General features: G+C 27.6%; 1 protein-coding gene across 8 annotated transcripts in view; it reads left to right on the top strand.

The window, feature by feature from the left end:
• The window catches only part of LOC136081755 (uncharacterized), a 75,183-nt gene that overhangs the window by 14,099 nt on the left and 37,605 nt on the right, over positions 1-23,479 (top strand). For 3 of the 8 annotated variants that reach the window (XM_065799755.1, XM_065799756.1, XM_065799759.1), the window contains exon 2: positions 21,990-22,036. In XM_065799755.1, coding sequence (XP_065655827.1) covers positions 21,990-22,036 — 47 coding nt within the window. Of the gene's footprint in view, positions 1-10,417; positions 10,817-21,724; positions 21,802-21,989; positions 22,037-23,479 lie in introns of those variants that run through there. The other 5 variants (XM_065799758.1, XM_065799762.1, XM_065799757.1 and 2 more) reach the window with 3 other exon arrangements.

The raw sequence follows: 23,479 nt of genomic DNA on the forward strand, positions 1-23,479 counted from the left end.
TTTGATCTAAATAGAACTTAATATCCTTTTTGGTATTCTCCGAACGAAAACGATCCTGATTTACTTTTTGTTCAAAATTTGCCAATGAAATATCAAAGAGTGTATTACTCTCCTCTAAAAAATACTTCTGAATCTAAGAAAAGTTGCCAACGCAGGAGTTCCAATTCAATGATTTGAGATGATGAAGATTTGTGTAATTATTTTGGAGCTTTAGTATCTTATCCCTGACATTAGATCCAGTGATGATAAAGCCATAAAAACCTGCTTTCTTACAAGCGTCTATTACTGTGAAAGCAACATATCTTTGTTCAGAGTTCCTGCAGAAACTTTGCAAATCAGATCCCTATTTTCATGCTCGTGAGGGCAGGCTTCTATCAACTTTGTTCATTAAAATCTTATTGATCTAAAATAAAAATAAACAAGTGTTTATTATTATGGTTTTTTTGTTCTTACATAAATTTTTGCCTCATTGTGTCTCATTTTAAACAGTTAGGAGGGACGGGGAGATGTTAGATTAAATATGTATTGGATATAATAGACCATTTTTAAATTTTATCATTGTTTTATAGTATATATATATATATATATATATATATATATATATATATATATATATATATATATATATATATATATATATATATATATATATATATATATATATATATATATATATATATATGTATATATGTATATATATATATATATATATAAATATATATATATATATATATATATATATATGCATATATATATATATATATATATATATATATATATATATATATATATATATATATGTATATATATATATATGTATATATATATATATATATAAATTATTTGTTCTGGGAGATTTTAAAAACTGGATGTCAGAATATTTCCGATGGTTGCTAGCTGGTTTATTGGAAGCTCATTGACTGTGTACTTTATGAGAAACAGCAGCCTCTCTGAATCCGTTAATACGCCGTACTTTCTCTTCTCAGCCTTCTTTATTTTTTGTTTTTTTGAGTACGACCCATTTTATTTAATACTTTTATTATAAGTTAATGCTAAAACAAATTTTTTAAAATTTGTTTTGTGTCCCCCTAAAAAAATTACATTTTATTAAACAACTTTCAAGTAAATATATGTATATTGAAGGTATACAAAACTATTACATAATTATATATGAAAAAACTAGTTTACATTTAAATTCTAATTATTACTAGCGGTTAAAATAAAAATAAAATAGACAAAATCAAGTTAAAACAAAACAGTAGACAGAAAAAACAAAAGTTGTTCAACTAGTCATCATTATCGACCCCCTCTGTGAATCAGGATCCAATGAAGCTTCTGTAACAAATAGGCCAGATGGACTGATTCTTATATAGTCTAAAAACATTGGTTGTCTAAAGTATCTAGGGTAAGGAACATTAAAAACTATTAGATTCGCATTTAAAAAATGTAAAAAAAGCTCAGATTTTATCAAAAATTAGGAAATAGAGATTTTACATAAGCTTAAAATAGACCTTAGAAAAATTTTTTGAACATATATATGAACTCAGTAGACATAAAGAAATGGGAAAAAAATGCGTGCAAAAAAGTTTTTTTTTGGGACACCCTAGTGGTTAGGGTGATGTAATAATTAAATAAGTACGTACTAATAAAACCAAATATGCGATAATTAATTTTGTTATAAAAGTTTTCATTTAACTTTAAAACCATATATTAAAAAAATTTACCACACACCACAACATTTTGCTGAGATAGAGACCCATTATTCAAATATTTAAAATTGATTTCTTGGTATTTATAATGAAAAATGCCTATTTTAAAATGGCGCTAATTAACCAAAACAACTATATTAGCCAAAATTAAAATAATCATATCTCAGTAACCTCTAAAGGTTATGCCACAAAATTGGGGATTTGTTATCTTGTATAAAGCAGTAGCTATAGCTAAAATCTAAGAATATAGGGTAGCGTTAAAAAAATCTTGACGTGGGTTTGCTGGGTCTTTTTTAAAATATATTGACTGAAAGTTTTCATTGAGAATATTAGCTATATTATCATCATTTGTTTATATATAACCATTTTTATCTATTATCGTGTTAATACCTGACCTTTTTTTTGTTTAAATTTACATACGCCGGATCTAACCTAATTAGCGACGTCGGTAATGAATGAGGCGTGAACTTCCTGGTTAACTGCTCCTCCGCGGTGCTCTGAGATAAGACCGATAGGTTTTCTCTGAGCACCTTAATAACAAAAAAACAAAACAAAACAAATAAAAAAAAGAAGTCAATAATAATTTATGCTTTTAGTGATTTTGTGACGCCTTGTACGTGACTTGTTACTAAAGAGTTAAGATATTGTAAAGATGGGATCAAAAACGGTCAAAAATAACAAGACGTAATTTATGCCCTTATTAAAAATAACAAAAACGTAATTAATGAACAAATCTTAGTAGTTTATTGATTAAATAATTATTTGGTGTCCGTTTCAATCAGGTGGAAAATGAGTTAGCAAAAAACTAACTTTATAAAGCTTTTTGAGCAATTTTTTTTATTCTTTAATTATGGTTTCATTTTTGTTTTATAAATCATAAAAAAATCGATTTTAAAGTATTGAATTTAATACATTTATGAAAATAGTTGAGCTTATAGCATTGTAATTTTATAACAACATATCGCAGTTTTTTAGCTAGCGATATTATTAAGATATACAGATCGTAGGTGTGTAGCTAACTATAACATCTCAACAAATTTAAAGCTAGTCGATGGCTATATATCGTAACTTTTTGGCTACTAATGTTGTTACGATATATCGATAGCTCCATATTGTCGCTAGTTACTGCATAATAACAATTTAATAGCTACGCGGTGGCTTAAGCCACCTATCGCTATAGCAATATGTTTATACATATCGGGTTTTAAGTTAGTGATTTTAAAACAGTATGTTGTAGTTACACGTTGTAGCTTTGTAGCTGACCATAACATAACTATTAAATTTTTACACTACATCTTTTTAACACGTAAAGTTATTATTGTTATAATATTGCAGTTAACTTAACATAACGGCAAGCCTGTATTTATTCGATTGGTACATATCGAGGCTTTGTAGCCAAAAAAAATACAACCTCAAGCTACAATTTACTTGTTCATATTATGATTCTCGTAGCCAAACTGCTGTCTTTATTGTTTCGACTTGTCGCTAGCGAGTTGCAAGAGTGTTTAGCTAGCGATCTTTGTTGCTAAATTGTTGTCTGTATTGTTACAAATAACGCTAGCATGTTGCTAGCTGATTTCTTACCGGGTAGAGTGACCTAAAGCTGGGACCTAATTGAGTTTCTATTTGATATATTATTATAAATAATTTGATAACCACTTACATTTATAAATAAATTTTGACTTAACCTTGTTTGGATTATCATGTAAATGTCAGGTATAAAGGTTCAATGTCTAATAAAAACAATTTCATTATTTAAGTTTGTAAAATTTATAACCTTTTGTTAAAGCTATGTTTTGTTTGTTAGGATGAATTATATTATCAATTAGATTTTTTATATTTTTCCGGTAAACGGTAAATTTTATCAAAAAAAAATTGATCAAGCAAAAGTTTTAGATGAAATTATCTACAAAAATTGTCTTTTTCTAAGAACCACAATTCCTGAGATATTGCAAATCTTAAAGTTGAAGAAGCCTTATTCAACATAATCTGTATATTATGTTTTAAAACATGTATCAGAAAAAATCTACGCGTGTTCTGGTGTGGTGTTTACGGAAACCGTGAATCATTTTAAATAGATACTTGTTTTAAAATGTCATTGTATTAGTGCTATTCAAAATTTAAACAACTCTGTTATCAAAATAATTAGTTTTAATTGAAATGTCATCAAATCAAGATAAGAAGCGAGAAAAATTTTTACATTTTCTTGTTGAAAATCCTGGTCCCTTCGGGCATTTGTTTCTGAAAGTTACGTTCTAAATGTCTTTTAAACGTTTTTTAAACGTCTTTTAAATGTTCTTTACGTAAGAATGATTAGAAGACGTTTAAAAGACATTTAAAATTTATTTAGAACGTAACTTTTAAAAACAAATGCCCGTAGGGGTGTATCAAACAAAACAATTTCTAAAGAGTTGCAAATTGCATTGAGAACAGTGCAGAGCGTTGTGAAACGATTTAAGGACATTGGTACAATCAAAAGGAAATTAGGAAGTAGAAGAAAAAAATATTTTCATAGACGAGATCTTGGTAAAAAAGTGAAAGATGCCTTGGACAGAAAACCGGAGATTTTGAACTTTAGCGAATAAATTTAAAACAAGTGCTTCAACTATACAAGAGAAATTGTGGCTATAAATCTTATAAAAAGAAAAAAGTTCCTCGTCGAGAAGAAAAGCAAGAAAATGTTGCAATTTGTTATTCAAAGCTGCTTTATAAAAAATAATTTGCCAAAAAATCTTGTTTAATTATTGACGATGAAACTTATCGTGCTGCGTATTTCCGATCTCTTCCAGGACACCAATATTATTCAGCAATTAATTGCAAGAAACTGAATTCCAATTATAAATATATTGGAATGCAAAAATTCGCTAAAAAATTCTTAGTTTGGCAAGCAATTTGTGAATGTGGTGAAAAAAGCTCTTGTTATGTGACTACAGGAACAATTAAAACCAAAAAATACATAAAAGAATGCCTCAAGAAACATCTTTTACCGTTTTTAAGAAAACACACGGGTAACCCGTTATTTCGGCCCAATTTAGCATCATGCCAATACTCTGGGACAACTTTAAACTGGCTTAGAGAACATAAAGTAGATTTAGTTAAAAAACACTGCAATCCACAAAATTATCCCGAACTACGTCCAATCGAAAGATATTGGGCTCTTGTCAAAAGAAAAATAAGATTCAATGTAAAAGAAGCCAAAACATTAAAGACTTTAAAAATAAATGGATTAGAGCTACCAAGGAAGTCCAGCCGAAGACTGTGCAAAAGCTGATGTCGAGTGTAAAACGCAAAGTGCGTGCGTTCTCACGTACAAAACTTCACAAACTTTCTAAAGTTAAATTTAAGAACATTAATATATGTACTTTCAAAATATATATAACATTCAATATCAAAATACAATAGTTAAATAAAAATCCTTTAAAATGTACGCGCATATTTTTTCTGGTACAAGTCTTATATATTGTATATTAGTATATTACTATATACTATTATATATATTAGTATATTATATCTTCTTCGCTTTTTCCTTCGCTTTCTTCTTCTTCATCTTCATATTCTTTTTCTAGCTGGAAATGTGAAAAAGATATATTAGCTGTTTGATCAATATTATCATCAAAACCTTCATTTGTTGAAATTGATTCAAAATTGGAGCAAGGCTTGCCTCGACAATTAATACATACTGGTGAACACAATAATCCGACTTTTTTTGTAGCTACATTTTGCACTACAACCCTTTTTGCAATTGCAAAAGATGGTTTTGAGAAGCATTTCCGGAGCAAGTGGGAGTAAAGCTTGAATTGGCTCCCATTCCCACCTATTAATTTCCTACCCAGTCTGCTGAGTCCAGTTGATTGCCTATCTTTACTTGAACTTAATAGTATACTGGATATAAGTGTTGGCTAGCAGAAGCAGATGTTTGAAGAAGACAAAATAGTTGCACTCTTTTATTGTTCTGTGTATTTTTTACAAAACTTTTATATCTATACTTGTCTATAGAAACAATTTTTTTTTGGAGCTCTTTAAGCAAGAAAATGCTGTTCAAATAAAGCTTACCAATCTACCATACGTTCAGCTGTTATAAACTTCTTTGCAATCGACACCATATTAAAATATTGCATCCGCAGTTTTGCTAAAGGTCTTCGTTTTTTAAATTCTTTCAGTTTTTCATTGAACTGATAAAGAAATCCTTCTGATATTGTATTATCGTAACCACTTTCGATATCGTTATATGAAAATATGTTATTTTTGATATTTTCAACGGTAATATTAAGATCTGCAACTATCTCATCATTAATAACAAAATCTATTTGTGGTATTTGATCTTCTTGTGTAAATGAAATTTTCGGGGTAACAAATTGAATGATTCCCTTTATGTGAAGCGTGTTATTACCGTCTAAAGTCTTTACCCTCATATCAGCGTTATCTGCAACATATTGAATAAATGTGCCAGTTTGTGGTGGTAAGATTGGTAAGAAAATGTGGATGATGAAGAATTGACAATTCCTCATACATTGCTGGTAATATTTTCAAACATTCGACTAGGTAAGGAATAATTGGTATTATCAAAGACTAATGATTAGGTGTCATTTCGAATGATTGCTGATGCAGTTTTTTAGATTTGAAATTGTTCTTCCTCTTTATTTTGGCTTTTTTTTTCATATTAAGGTTTGTTAAGAATATCACAATGATTGTCAAAAAAACAAATTAGTTAATCTGCCCGGTTTTTCAGTGACAATAATTTTATTACTAAACTTGATTTCAATCATTAATTGTTCTGTTATTTAAATCTGGATTTTTGCAAATACTTTTAATCTCTTCCAATAAAAACTGACAATCATCACTACTTTCATTGTATCTAAATATTTCTTCCATCGAATCATTCAAATCATCGAATAAACTATTATGGTACCTAGCCTTCAGTAGCAAATAAATCACATTCATAGTCAACGCCTTAAGTAACATTTTTTGCAACATCATCAGACCGTTTTTTGCAACGTCATCAGATTTAGACGTCTTCTAGAATCAATTAAGGTCTTCAACCCACGACCAATAAGAACTGTTTCACACTTGTTGTTAAAAGTTTATTACAAATAAAAGATTGCGACAATTGTATAAAAGTATTAATGTACAAAAAAGTATATAGTATAAGTCGTTATGAGAAATAACCAAACGTTTTAACTGCAAAATCCAGACAAAATATCGTTAAAACAAATTTATATTTATTATGTTATTATTTATTATACTATTATAACCGGGGATCAGCAAGGACAAATGCCCCTGCTGATCCCCCGGTTGCTACGGGCTTGTAACGTGAAGAAACACTTTTAGCGTTTAAAGCTTAGCTTTAAAAAGAAAATTTTGTTTAAAAAATCTCGAATAAGAATATTAGTTAATTATTTTTCATACCAGGGTTCATAAAAATGGCTTTACAAAAAAATTACATTAAAAAAAATTATTAAATAAAAAATATACTAAATTAATAGTCGTATATATTTTTTTTAAACATATAAGAACCTAATTTTAATTAAATGCAATTTATTTTAGAACGGTTAAACAAAAAATTAAACCCCCTATAACTTAGCAATATTTTGTTGTTCTAATCCAAGATCAGAGAAAAGCCGCAAAAACTTTTTTTTTCTTTTGATAGTAAATGGCGCTAGTAAAACAAAAAAAGTTTTTATCCTTTTTCCTTGAATAACTTTTTTTGCAGATGTGGAATCGGTGGGGACTTTTTATATATATTTAATAATGTCCCCAACGTATGTACCGATTTTCAGTTCTATGCGAATTATTGCAAACCTACCACTATTTTTTCCACTATTTTGACCGGACTGTTATAATAAATATCATTATAATGCTATAAATAATAGTGTTATTTTTTTATTATTTTTATTTTGTTATTTAGGTGTCCCAAAAAGACTTAACGGTCTTGTCACAGAGCACCGCGGAAGTCCATTTAACTAAGAAGTTCACGCCTTCTTCCTTACCGTGACGCGAATATAGTCCAGAGTTCGTTCCGAACCTGGATCTCCTGCTTCTAAAGCAAGCGCTCTAACCACTGCACCAAGGCCGCATAATTTTAATACTAATATGACCGTTAAGATATATTGATGATTTTTTTTTATTTTTTATTTTTTCTATATTTACTCTTTCTAGTCTTCTTGGTTATTTGTATTTCTTGTATTTTGTATATATTTCGTCAATAAGCAAATATTTTTACAATTAAAGATAAATAAATACATAACAAGATTAAAGATAAATAAATATATAACAAAACGAGTTAAAATTACAACGAAATATTTTTACTGGTTAGATTTAACAAATATTGTTTCACAGTTTTTTAAAAAGCTTTAATTGTGATAATAGATTTTATGTCATTATTCAGGATCGAGTTCCACAGACGTGGACCGCGACAGGTAATTGAGTAGTCCGATTTTTTAAGCCTTGTTGTTGGAATGTAAAAATCGTCTTGTTAAGTATCTGTGATTAACTAAAATGAAATGTGGCTAAAAGTATGACGGAAGCATGTTATTGTGAAGTTAAAACATAAACAATAAATTTTGATAGATATTTAGTTTGTATACATTTAAAGCATTAGTTTCTTTTAGTAAAGTTTTGGCCTATGCATATCTGTTTGCATTAAAAATTAACCTAGTCGCTTGTTTTTGTTTGCTGTAAATTTTTTTTAATAAAGACGACTGATTTCTTGCCCAAGCCATATTACAGTAGTTACTATAGCTATGAAAAAATGAAAAATAGAAATTTTTCATATTATTCAAAAAGTGCCTCGTTTTGAACATGATCCCCAAAGTTAAAGAGATTTTATTTTCTATTAGTTTAATATGATTTTTCCAATTCAAATGTTCGTCAAATTATATGCTTTTTTTATTTTAAATTGTTTATAAATAAATCTAGAAGTTTGAGGGGTAAGATATCAAATTTAGAGTGTTTTGAGAACAAAATATATTTCGTTTTATCATTACTTGAGGAAAGTTTATTAGTTTTAAACCAATCTTTTGAGATTTACTAGTTCAGTGTTAACAGTAGAAAAAATGAACTTTAAATTGTTACCAGAAAAGGAAATATTGATGTCAAAGAGAATGAAATTTAGGAATTTGGAGGATAAATGGATATCATTTATACATATGAGAATCAGCAGAGGACCAAGTATTGAGCCTTGGGGGACACCATAATTAATAATTTCTAACTGTGTACTGGTTAAGTCATTCGTTATATATTGTTTAAGATTCAGAAGATAAGACTAATACCATTTTAAATTCGAATTCAAAATTCTGTAGTTTTGCAATTTATAGAGAAGGATTTCATGATCGGCAATGTCGAATGCGTTCGATAGATCTACAAAAACTCTCAGTGTATAGTTGTTGTCTTCAAATACTTTTAAAACACTGTTAGTCAAATCAACTATTGTTCAAATCAACTAAATTCAAATTGTTTATGATATAAAATATTTAATTTTTCAAGGTAATTGTATTACCTAGATAAAAGGTTATCTAATTTACTTATCAAATCCTCTCGATACTTTTACCAGCTACAATAAACCTTTGCAGCCTTGCGAAAAGTCTTTTCAACATCAAAAACAAAATTATCTATAGTTTGTAAACGATTTTGCAATCTTTATAAATGTTCATAATGAGATGATTTTTGATGATTTCATTATCTAGTTTTTTTATGTTTTTAAGCATTTGTAAACCTTGTATGTAATCGAAATAAAATGTTCTTTCTTTTTTATATATAAATAGTTAAATAGTTTATTTCTTGAGAGATTTTAAAATATTACCCGTCAGTTGTTTTAACAGTTAAAAATCAGAATTTCAAAATGATTAGTTCAATTTGTAGTACTGATCAATACATTACAGAGCCGTAATTTGGGTGCTTCTTGTTCCCAAGCTCCAATTACTGTAAATTTTTGTAAAAAATCCTCATTTGACACAAGTATTAAAAAAGAAATGTTTGGAGTTCACGCCATGCCTGGAAAATAGTTATATTGAACACATGAAAACTGTGGCTCCGGCTCTGTATTATCATATATAATGATATACGTTACATTAACTTATTACGTAAATTAATATAATTGTCACATATTCTTTAAATGTCAATTAAAATAATTTACAGGTTAGCTTCAATAAGAGTACTATAGTACTGCAATCGGAACGACCTCAGTGAAGATACATAATCAAAATAAACTACTCATTAAAAATTAAGGACGTTGTAAGGTTTAATTTTATATCCGGAAATCCTTGCTTTTTTATTAATTATAAATAGCGCAGCGTTTAGATAAAAAAATTATATTGAATAACATAATTGGTATTCTTATACTATCAAATAATCCCGCAATACTTATTGAATTGGATATAATTATAAACTCCAACTTGAAGTAATTGCTGGTTGTCGAGTGGTTCTTGAAGAATATAAACAAATTACTTTTCTGTATAAAACAAAATAAATAAAAAAATAAGACCTTGTTTTAATGCATTGTAGGATTTATTGATAATGCACAATAGGATGCAAAACTCATTTTATAATACATATGAATGCAAATGTTTGTAATAAATTAAATGCTTACAACATAAATATTTTGCAATACGTATTACTACATCGGCATCTCTGTAAATCGATGAATATATCAATAATGCCTTTTGTTTTCAAAAACTTTCTTTTTCCCAAATAGCTTTTTTTTCTTTTAAAATTGTTTCTTCAACTTTTTTGGAAAAATTAAATTACCAAAATCAATTTGAAAAAAAAATTCAAAGTTTAAATTCATAAATAAAGAATTTTTAATATGATAATGCAAGTTTTAAAAATATTAAATGCTTTTATTATTTAATCTTACATCCGATCCAAACGAGAACGTTGCATAATTATAATTACTTCATTTAGTACAACAAGTACAATATGATATACAATCTTTATTCTTCAAAACAGGTATATAAACTTCTTTTCTGGTTATTTTCTTAAAAAGTCTTCTTTCGCTTTACACTAAGGACGTTAGCTTTTAAAGGTAAAAAAACAACAACAACAACTAAGCAAGAAAACAACAACAACAACAACTAAGCAAGAAAAGTAACTTGAAAAAGTAACATAAAAAAGTATTCTCTCTTTATATTTTTTTATATTATTATATGAAGAAAAATTTTTTTTACGACTTTTCTCAAAACTTATATTAAGAAGAACAAAAATTACCATTGCAATTATTTCGACATATTCCAACAAAAAAGTAATTATTTTCATGTTGTTATTTTCATTATTCAAATAAATACTATTTTATTTTATTATTATGATGAATGTACATATATATATATATATATATATATATATATATATATATATATATATATATATATATATATATATATATATATATATATATATATATATATATATATAAGTATATGTATATATACACATATACCTATATATGTACACATATGTGTGTATATATATATATATATATATATATATATATATATATATATATATATATATATATATATATATATGCATATATATATATATATATATATATATATATAAATATATATATATATATATATATATATAAATATATATATATATATTTATATATATATATATGCATACATATATGTATATATTTATATATATATATATATTATATATATATACATATATATATAACATATATATGTATATATATATATATATATATATGTATATATATATATATATATATACACATATATCTATATATACATATATGTATGTAAGTATATATATATATATATATGCATATATATATATATGTACATATATATACAGTGCCGTCCCGAACGGGGGGTGTAAGAGTGTCTCACCCATTTCCCCCAAAGCTGTTATATATGCATTTGAGTTTGTTCATTTGTACATTTAGCATTTTAGTCAAACATGGAGGACGTTTTTTTTTTTAAGTCTCTAGTTGACAAAATACACATTCGGCACCCCTCCCCCTCTTCCCCATGAGAGACCTCCCTTCGGGACGGCCCTGTATACATATATGTATATATATATATATATATATATATATATATATATATATATATATATATATATATATATATATATATATATATACTTACATACATATATGTATATATAGATATATGTGTATATATATATATATATATATATATATATATATATATATATATATATATATATATATATATATATATATATATATGTCTATATATACATATATATATATATATATATATGTATGTAAGTGTGTTTGTATGCGTGTATCCATGTATGTATACATATATGTATATATATATAATATATATATATATATATATATATATATATATATATATATATATATATATATATATATATACACTTGTTTTTATTTTTAAAAGTAGTTACAAAGAGAATTGTAAAGTTTTGTTTTTTTTATTTAATTAGCAATCATAAAAAGCTAAGGAAACAAAAATCAAGTAAAATTAGTTTTAACCTAGTTTGTAGCAAATTTAATTTCGATGCAAATGGTAAAATTTTTTTTGTTTAATAAAATAAAATGAAATACTAGTAAAGCCTTTTATTATAAAACTGATAGTTTAGATAGTTAATCAATTTAAGTTCTTTATAAGTAATTAGGAGCAATGAACTTAATGGATTTTCTTGTGTGTTAAAACATTTTGATGATGTCACTCAAGATCTCCTATAGATCTGGTCTGCGCACTTGCAAATTATTTTTCAAAAGCAGGCGTCCAGGGGCTGAAGTAAAACCAGTTTTTTAAATAGGAATTTTTAGCAAAGTTGAAAACGTGAATGTAAAAACTTTACGACATATTATATTAAATAAAACTTAACATGGTAAGAAGATGTTGTGCTTGTGGATGTAAATCTTAGTATGATACAGATCCTGATCCGAAATCTTAAAGCTACCACTCTTTTCCTGTTGATAGCAATGTTTGTAAGCAATGGCTGAAATGAACTAGAAGAGAACATTTTGCTTTTACAAAAAACAGTTACGTTTGCTTCTTACACTTTATACAAGCAGACTTAAAAAAAGCAAGCTTTGATTTTAACAGAAGTTGCGAGCGAATCCGTTTGGGAGAAAGTCCCGAAGCCTTTTTCTTCTCTCTAAAATAATTGTTCATGCCTTAACTAAATGTTGGTTTCATGTCCTGAAAATGGTTTGTGTTATTTGATTTCGTGTAACAATTACCGCAGTTGATAATCATGTTGTCAGTCGTAATTTTTTCATGAATGAGTTGTGTTCAGGAATGTTGACTCCTTTTTTTATCATCTATTGTTAAACAATAAGAAGCTCTATGTTTTTATTGATACACTTTTAACAATTTTAAATGTTATAAAAAATTTCCTGTTCCAATATCATTTATACAAATATATTTATACTTATACAAATCAGTTCAAATTACTATACAAATCAGATTACAGATTACAATAAAATTAGAGATCAGTTATTTATTATTCAATTACAAGTTTCATTTTCACTTTCTGCTTTAAAATGCATAATTGGAGATTTTAATGACATATTAAAAATTTTTTAGTCGGAGAGGAAAAGCTTCTTAAAAGTTGCGTATCACTTGTACTAATAATGATTTCAGCCTACGAATCTATAAAGAATGGGGTTTCTAGATGCGCGAGAGTGCCAAACCTATATAAATTGAAATTTTTTTTTGAATTATGGTTGTTTATGGGTACTGCCAAGTTAGCGGCAAGGACAAACCCACGAGCAATATAGCGTTTGGGTTGTGCTGCATAAAAAAGGCTGGATTTTGACCGTAACTGCTCCTGTATGGCCGGACTTGGATCAGCCTGCAGCCATCTTGCTGCTCTATTGTTTAAATTACAAGCTTGTGTTCAGCTGGAACTAAATGAGGAAACAGCATGCACAAGTAAACTGTGTGACTAGAACAAATCAAGAACTAAGGCTGAACCAGTCCAATTGAAGCATATGAACCTCAATCTATGAAATATAATGCAAAAGTACTATGTATAGAGACTCCTGTCAATTACATGCTTAAAGGATTCACAACACACCACGGTACCGCTCTTTCACAAAAAGATTTAAAAAAATTTAGAATCTCTTTTTAAAATTTCATCAAAAGCAGCAGTTTTTACATGTATAAAGCATTAGTTATAATAGTGAAACGGATTCAGCTGATGAAGAGGACCACGCAAATTTGCCAGAGTCCTTAACCTATTTATACGATCCATCAATTGGTTATATTAATTTTAGATGAAGATAAAAATATTTTAAAACAACATTTTATGGAATATAAAAAATCTGGTTATTAAAAGTAATTTGAACAACTTGCTCTGGTTACCATGACACAAAAGAGATAATAAAATTTGGCATTTACATAGAGCAGGTCGTATTACAGCTTCTATATCAAAAAAAGAATTTTGCACTGATATTGAAAACCCATCATTAAATTTTATTTACGAAGTAATGCAGTATAAACAAATCCCAAACGTACCTGCTTTAAATTATGGTAAAAAAAAAACAAAGAACACGCCAGGATGTCCTGCAACACTATTAGCACAAAAATTTTTGCTTCACTGGTGCTGAATTGTACATTAGTACTAAAAATCCATTTTTAGGAGCAAATACTAATGGGTTTGTTGATTGTAAATGCCATGGCGCTAGCGTTTTAGAAATTAAATACCCATTTAAATTTAAGAATGGTACTGATGGATGGAAAGAGGACATAGGAAGTCCGATTGATATTTATGGCAACATAAAAAAATAACATAAAAACTACTATCAAATGCAGCATCAGATGAATGTAATGGATCTGATGCATTTTGACTTTTTGGTATGTTGTAATGGACTTACAAAATGATCTATTGCGACTCAATAAAGGATTTTTTATTGAGTCTCAATAAATGACAATTTTTATTATTAAAACATCACTGGAAAAATTAAAAAATTTTCATGGAACTGGTCCAGAAAATTATTATGCAGAAAAAATAACCTAAAAAATGAACTAGAAGAGAAAAAATAGTACCTTTGCCAGAAACCAAGTTTTTATCCAATAATTGCATGTGATAGTCCAAATTGCAAGATTGAATGGTACCACTATTCATGTGTTAGTATAAAACATGCACCCAAAAAATCATGGGTTTGCCCAACATGTGCGGCCGTGGCGCGGTGGTTAGAGCGCTTGCTTTATAAGCAGGAGATCCAGGTTCGAAACGAGCTCTGGACAAATTTTCGCGTCACGGTAAGGAAGGAGGCGTGAACTTCCTGGTTAAATGCACTTCCGCGGTGCTCTGTGACAAGACCGTTAGGACTTCTTGGGGCACCTAAAATAAAAAAAAATAAAATAAAATAAATAAAACTTGCAAGGATACAAAACAAGAAGCAAAAACAATAATAAAACAAATTTTAGTTTTTCAGTTAAATAACAACACTCTTACTTATATTTACAAGTCCACAAATAGTAAAAACAATGTTATCTAATAAATCAGCTTGGCTTTTAGGTAATTTAAAATTCAAAATATCAATTTTTTTTAAGCATCCAACAACACACGTGAAAAAGTGTAAAATCAAACTTTATCATTTTTTTTTTGAAATATTTTTGTATGAAAACTTTTGAGACTCCAATTTTGTAATTTTATCATGTAACTTCTTAAAAGCAATGTTCTCGTGATAGTTATTCTAAATTAATTGTAATGAATGATAGAAAAAGCATTGGCCCTAATAGTCTTCCGACTTCAATTCTTAAACTATCTTCAAAAATTATATCTGAACCAATCTCTAAAATGGTTAATAACTCATTTAAATAAAGGAATTTTTCGTGACGTTTTTAAGATTACTAACATTATTTCAATTCACAAAAATGAAACAAAGCTTAAGCCATCTAATTACAGACCGATTTCTGAAAAACTATGCACAAAAGACTGTACAACTTTTTTGATACCTTTAATTGCTTTCATAAATTACAATACGGATTTAGACGTAACCATTCTACTACACATGCACTAGTTGATTTTACAGAAACTTTAAGAAATGCCCTTGATAAAAATAAGTTTTTTTATGGTGTTTTCCTCGACCTGCAAAAAGCATTCGACACAGTAAATCACGATGTTCTTCTTGCCAAATTACGATACTATAGTGTACGTGGAATTCCACTTAAATAGTTTTAATCCTACTTAAATAACAGACTTCAATACGTTACAGTTAAGGAAACATCTTCATTAACCAATACTATAACTTCGGGAGTCCCTCAAGGGTCAATATTGGGACCTCTGCTTTTCCTTGTATATATCAACGAACTAAACACCTGCATTAATAATGTTTTAACATACCATTTTGCCGATGACACTAAGCTGTTAATTGTTGAAGATTCGCTTGAAAAAATGCAGTTAAAAACTAATGAGGCCATATTTTCTGTTATTAATTGGCTTAGAGCAAATAAAATTTCACTAAACGCTATAAAAACTAAAATAGTTGTCTTTAAAACCAAAGAAACAAGGAACAATGCACTTTTAATATTAATGGAAAAATATTAACTTCGTCAAAAACTGTGAAGTATCTTGAAGTTTGGCTATATGAGAGTCTTTCTTTTAAGTACTATCAAAATTACTTACAGACTAAGCTAAGTCGATTAGTTGGAATGTTAGCCAAGATCAGACATTTCGTAAATTTTGAAACACTTATGAGTATTTATCATGCCATACTTGGATCGCACCTTAGGTATGCGTGTCAGATTTGGCGTAAAAAAAAAAGTCCCTTAAAATTATTCACTTTCAAAATTTTCTATTTGACAATGTTTCTCTGCTGTATAAATTATCAAAAATTCTTAGGCTGAACGACAATATTACTTTTTTAAATTGTTTATTTGTATGGGATTATCTTCATGATAAACTTCCGATTTCCTTCAAGAATTTTTTCTTTTAAATATGTAACAAACATTCTCACTTCCAAAGATTCTAGGACAATAAAATTTGGCAGCGAATCAATTAAAAACCAGTGCACCAATGCTTGGAATAATCTCCCTCATTCTTTTAAAACTGAAAACTCATTTTTTCGATATAATTTTCTCAATAAATTAAAAAAACACTATTTGGATAGCTACTAGAGTAATAACATCAATGAAAGCAATATATCACTGTTAATAGTATTATTAAAAATACTCTATTTTGTATATTTTATTTATTTTATACTTTTTTTCTTTTTTTTTTAAGAATCTTTACATTTATGTACAGCATTTTTGTCGTCCTTCTACAATGATTGAATGTGCGTATGCATGTGTGGATACATATATGCGTATGTATATAAATGTGTGTGTATATGTGTATGTATGTGTGTTGTGTGTTAATATGTGTGTATGTGTATGTATATGTATGTATGTGTGTATGAATACGTTTATATGCGTATGTGTGTATATATATATATATATATATATATATAATATATATATATATATATATATATATATATATATATATATATATATATATATATGTTTATATGTGAGTATGTGTATGGATATATGAGTGTTTATGTGTGTATATATATAAGCGTATGTATGTATGTATGTATGTATGTATGTATGTATGTATGTATGTATGTATGTATGTATGTATGTATGTATGTATGTATGTATGTATGTATGTATGTATGTATGTATGTATGTATGTATGTATGTATGTATGTATGTATGTATGTATGTATGTATGTATGTATGTATGTATGTATGTATGTATCTGTGCATGAATATATGTATGTATCTATATGTATAAGTATAGATATATTTAAATATACCATTGTTATTAATATCATTGTTATTATTGCTATTACCTTTATCTTTATTAATATCATTATTTTTATCAATACCATTTTTTTTATTGTTATTATTACCATTTTTTTTATTATAGTTATTATTAACGTTATTATTATTGTTAACGTTATGATTTTTAGAGTTGTTATTATTTTATTCTTATGTTATTATTCATTATTATTAGATGTTTACGCATCATTTGTAATTATACTATTTGTAAACATCCTTGAATTGTAAAATCATGTAATTCAGAATATATCGATTGATTGATTGAGTTGATGTATGTACTGAATTCAATAAATATTCTTCATATTTAAAAACTCTCCACTGACGAGAGCGCAACAAGCAAAAAAAAATTATTTTAGACTGCTTAACTGTAGCTTTATCATATTATGATAAAGCTACAGTTAAGCAGTCTAAAATAATTTTTTTTGCTTGTTGCGCTCTCGTCACTGCACAGTGGGCCAGAATGCACTTTTACTGGACAAAATTCATAACTAATTTAATATTAGAGCTATATTCACTAAAATTAGTATGAGTACTAATATGATGTCTGCGCTTTTTATGAAGGTAATATTTTTTTATTTCGTTGCTATGGATACCTTTATTTTGCTTAGCAACAACCTACTTTTGTTATCTGCAGATATTTTATAAGTGCTATATTCACTAAATTTGGCATGAGTACCAATATGAGATCACACTTCTTACAAAAGTGATAATTTTTTAAATTTAGTTGTTATGGATACTTATATTGCTTAGTTACCGGATACTTTCCTTAGTTACAAAGTGGTAAATTGATATTTGAATATCTTATCGGATTTTTGACCCACCTATATTGAATAAAAATTGAGTATTTAGGTAAATAATGTTTTAGGAATAATAAAAGCAAAAAATAGTGCAAGAAAACGTTATCAATCTTAAATTACATCAAAAAATTATAAAACAATAATATCGTTTGAAGATTGTTTAAGTAATTGTAAAACATCTGAAGGAAATGCTTTATGATTTGTTTGGTGTGATGTTGATTTACGCAATGATGAAATAACAGGATCACTGGAAACTAGGAGTCTATTGATAAGATCAGTATTTGTTGCTTTTCTGGATGTTTTTCGGCTGAAATTTTCGCGATAAGATTTAAAGTCTTTATTTCTAGCCTCTTGAGCTTCCTCTGACATAAGTCCGATGGGTAATGTAAGGCTTTTAATCATGTCATGTCCATGTATCAATACTTTGTGAACTGATTGAGCCATGTAATACCATGGATAAAGGGACACATATAGTCTAAAAGTGTCAAAACAATAATCCTTGAACTTTAAGCAGTCTATTTCATATCCTGAAGAGAGCGTTACCAAGATAATGTAAAATCTGAATATAAGGTTTTGGTCAATACCCAGAATTTCAGCTGTTTGTTCATATGCTGCAAAAGCACGCCTTGAGGTATTGCCATCATTACTTGTTCCAGAACCACCACTTTTAGGGAAATCAACAACAAGTCCCATTTTGTTCATAAAATCAGTCTGAATCTTTTGTTTAGCTACAGATGCCTTTTCTTTGTGTTCTTTAGATCTTGCTTGCCACTTTCTTGTTTCTTTTTGCAATGTGCAATAACATCTCAAAAAATCGAATCCATGCATGAAGACTGGAAAGACCATATTTGAACTCTCTGTTAGTATAATCTATATTAAGGATATCAAGACTATTCATATTTTTTGGAGAGACACCACACACTGAACAGCATTGGTATGAGTTATTTTTTTCAGATAATATTGTTTGAACCTTCCTATCAATCATTGTAAGTTCAATAATACAATTCACTTCAATAGAAGATCCGCAAACCTCTAATAAAATCATACCCAAGCTTTCTATCTCACTTTTAATGTACTGATCTTCTTCAATCACAGACTCCTTGGATTCCATTTTGTATGCAAATCTTATGGGTCTACAATAGGCTGTGGAGGACGACTTTTGATTTCTCCAAATAGGCACCTTTTCGTTGCTGTTGTTAAATCCAGTCAAATCCAATGGGACAAGACAAGTAATAAATAATGATTCTTCACGCTTTAAATCTCTGTTAATGTCGGGTTCTGATAAAACTTGTTTATAAATGCTTTGGCCAGTAGCACCATCAAAACCAGCCTTACACGTTAGTGTCATTGTTTTTATTGCTCTGTCGTTCAATATCAAGTGCCTTAGCACAGGTTCCTGAACTGCACAGATTCTTTGCAAAGTATGAGTCATTAAATCTTTTAAAGGAACTGAAGCTGAATAGTCCTCCACTGTTATGTTTGCAGGATAACATTTCAATTTTGCATCTCTGACATCATTGTAAGCGGGGTAGATGTTATATTCTTTCTCCAAGGCTCCGCTTCTAATCAATTGATAGGAAGCTTTTGTCAGACTTGCATCAATTATTAAAGCCAGTGCTTTGTCTGCTGAATATTTAGTTGCTTTATCTGTATTTGATATATTTAAAACATTCTTGGCAGCAATAACAACAGATTCATCTCTAAATTTTTTATTAGCAGCAAAAAATAATTCATTGGATGAATGAGATTCAATTAAACAAGATACACGCCGTTTTTTAGTTTTATTAGAACTATTATCAAATGCAACTGGTTTTCGACCACGTCTACTTGCAGTTGATTCATTGTCTTTTTTTCTGACAATTAAATATTCATTAAGCCAGTTCACAAACTTCTTTTCAAAATTTTTCACAGTATAGTTTGCAGATTTCCACTTTTTTTTATACAAGTAAACAAATCGTTGAACAGCATGTCTAAAATCAACGTCTTTAAAATCAGCAAATTTTGGCTGAATAAATTTTAATATATCTTCAGTAATATTTTGTTTTGAAATACTAAGATTGTTTTTTGGAGAAAATTATGAATGTCTAAGTTTAACAAAACCATATCTAGATAATTATTGTAACAAGTATTTTGTATTTAAAAGTAAAATGTTATAATATATATGCCGCCTGGACTACTAATATTTGTTAGTAATTAAGTTACTACAAGTGTTAGTAATTAAAATTAAAAGTAATTAAATTACTGTCAGTGTTAGTAATTAAATTACGAAAATATGTTGTTGCTATGTTATGCAAAGTAAGGTATCCATAGTAACCAAAAAAAGTTAACCTCATAAGAATTCTGAATCTCATTTTAATACATGCCCCCAATATTGTGTATTTAGCGCAAGTAAAATACTGTTAAAACAACGTTAATGTAAAAATGAGTTGTTGCTATGCAAAATTTAGTACCATAGCAACCAAGTTAAAACATACATAAAATCTGAACGGGGATTTAAGGGGACGAGCAATCAATTAAAACTCGATTGAAGCATCATATAGCTCAAATAAATATAAGACAACACATGGCAAATTGTGGTAATTATTAGTTATTGTGCGGCAAAAAATAAGTTTCTTAAGAAATTTTTTTTTTTAATCTGTGATTTTCAAAGTATAACTGAGATAACATGCTATAACAAATTTATTTCACACATTGGTTTTTCATATCTCTAAATACTCTAGAATAACATGTACTAATTTTTTGTTTCAAAAACGTAGATGTAATTGAAATATAACACAACGTTGATGTCACCGTTAATTACTTATTTATAATTTTTTTATTTTTTTATTTTATCTCAATATTCAAATGCTTAGAGTCCTGGTAACTAAGGGATTTAATATAAATAAATTATCAATAGATTTCTCCTAATATATGTAGATACTAAAATTAAATAGGTTTTCAAGATTAGACAACTAAAATTTTTCCCATTTTGTCCACCTACTGGTCCACTGTGCACTGGAGAGTTTTTAAATATGAAAAATATTTATTGAATTCAGTACATACATCAACTCAATCAATCAATCGATATATTTTAAATCGATATACTCTATATCGATATAATCTGAATTGATATATTCTTAATCGATATATTCTGAATCGATATTTTCTGAATCGATATATTCTAAATATTATTTAGTTATAAATGTATTTAGTAAATTTTTTAATTTTATTCTTTCTTCAGTAAGTTGTTTTGCGATTTAAACTGTACTTTATTTTTTGTAAAAATCAAAAAAAAAAAAAAAAGGTAATAAATAAATTAATTTTTTAATTTCATTTCATTTTCTTAAGATTATTTTTATTTTGTTTGTTAAAGTAAACTTTTTTAAATTTTCATGAATAAAAACAATTTTTTGACGCCTCAGCATAAGTGCAAAAATAGTGTATAAATCACATATACTTTGGTTGCAATATTGATTGTGGTACATCTTCTGATTAATCATAGCTGCGAAAATGGTTAAACAATTTTTTAATTGGATTTTGAGTTTTTTTGTTATTTCACATAAAATAAAAAATACCAGTAAACGTTAATATGTTTTTTTTATTGTTTCATTTGTGTAGAAAAAAGATCCAAAATAAAGCTATTTGTTTTTTACTGTTTGGTTACCGGTTTACTCCAATCTTACTTTAACTTTTTTTTTAAGGATGCTCAAATTGATATGCTTAATTCCTCTCTTCAGTTTTGCTGTCGGTAAGATATATGTTATTATATTTTGGTAGAACTTGTGTTATTTATTTTAAGGTGGTCGTCTAGTAAGAAAATAAAATATACAATTTGTTGGAAAGTTTATTTTATTTTTCAACAAAAAGAAGTTATATTTGTATTATATTAAAAAAAAAAAATTATTTACGTTCTTTAATGCTGAATCATCAAAAAAATGCTTAAAACATCACTTTCTTAAAAGAAAATGTTCTAGTTATCTGTACATTCGTTTTGCATGATGTTTGGTTTGCATGCAGGATATACATAAAATTAGTATGTGAACCAGTAAAAATTTATAATTATCTTTAGATCCATAATGGTAGCTCTACTTATTTGGGGAAATTAAAAAAGGGATAAAGTTCAACAAAAACCATTCTGTCTCTCCTAAAATACTCAAAGAATTAAATAGATTCTGGTTCACATACTAACTTATATACAGATGAACAAACCCTGAAAATTTCATTCAAAAATAATTCATTGAAGCTGAAATATGCTTTTTTTATGTCTGAAACAAACAGAAAAAATTAACAAAATAAAAATAAAAAAATTAAAATGATCATTTAGAACAATATTTTCCTCATTCCTGGTGTATTTCTTTATCAATAAATCCTTTTAGGCTTTAAGTTTCTTCATTCTTAAGAAATTTTATATTATCAAGTTTGGTTAATAATTTTGGCCCAAAACAACCAAAAAACATTGTTGCTAAGGACGTTGCTATAGGAACAAACTAATACATGTCATTATAGGAAGTAAATTTTGGAAAAATCTAATTAAAAAACATGTGTAAAAGTATATATTTTCTGAAAGAGCAAAAATTTCTTTTTTAAACTACACCAATAACAAAAATTTGATATTTTACGTATTTTTTACTAGACTACCAACTTAAGAAACTTATTCTACTTTTATATCTAAGCAAAAAAAAAACTGCAAAAAACTCATCGAAAATACTATTAACATGTTTTGCAATACTTTAGGGTTTAATTCAAGTAATAGAATCTATATTTACTCAGGTCACTGATTCCCTGATAGTGCAACGCTGATGTAATGCTTACGTATTAAACATGCGAAAGTTATTTTATTTTAAAGCGTGTTAATTACTTTAAACTCGTTTTAAATTACTAACAAACTCGTTTTATTTAATCTTTATTAATTGAGTTACATTATTGTGCGGTGCGGTCATTAGTTAACTTATCGTTGCTAATATATTCAGTGGCGGATCCAGCATTTTTTTATCTTATGAGATAGGTAACTTCCAGACATGGAGCTAACTCCAAACATTTATATGTTTACACTTATATCAAATAATGAGGGTCTGCAAAAAATTGCGATGGTTGGAGGCTGGGAACAAAAAAGCCCCAAAATTTTTGCAACACCTGCCCCAAACGTGAGAGCAACAAGTTGATAAAATATTTTTTGTACTATTCTCAACTA

The sequence above is a fragment of the Hydra vulgaris genome, chromosome 06 (assembly GCF_038396675.1).
Source record: "Hydra vulgaris chromosome 06, alternate assembly HydraT2T_AEP".
In the NCBI taxonomy this organism is placed as follows: Eukaryota; Metazoa; Cnidaria; class Hydrozoa; order Anthoathecata; family Hydridae; genus Hydra; species Hydra vulgaris.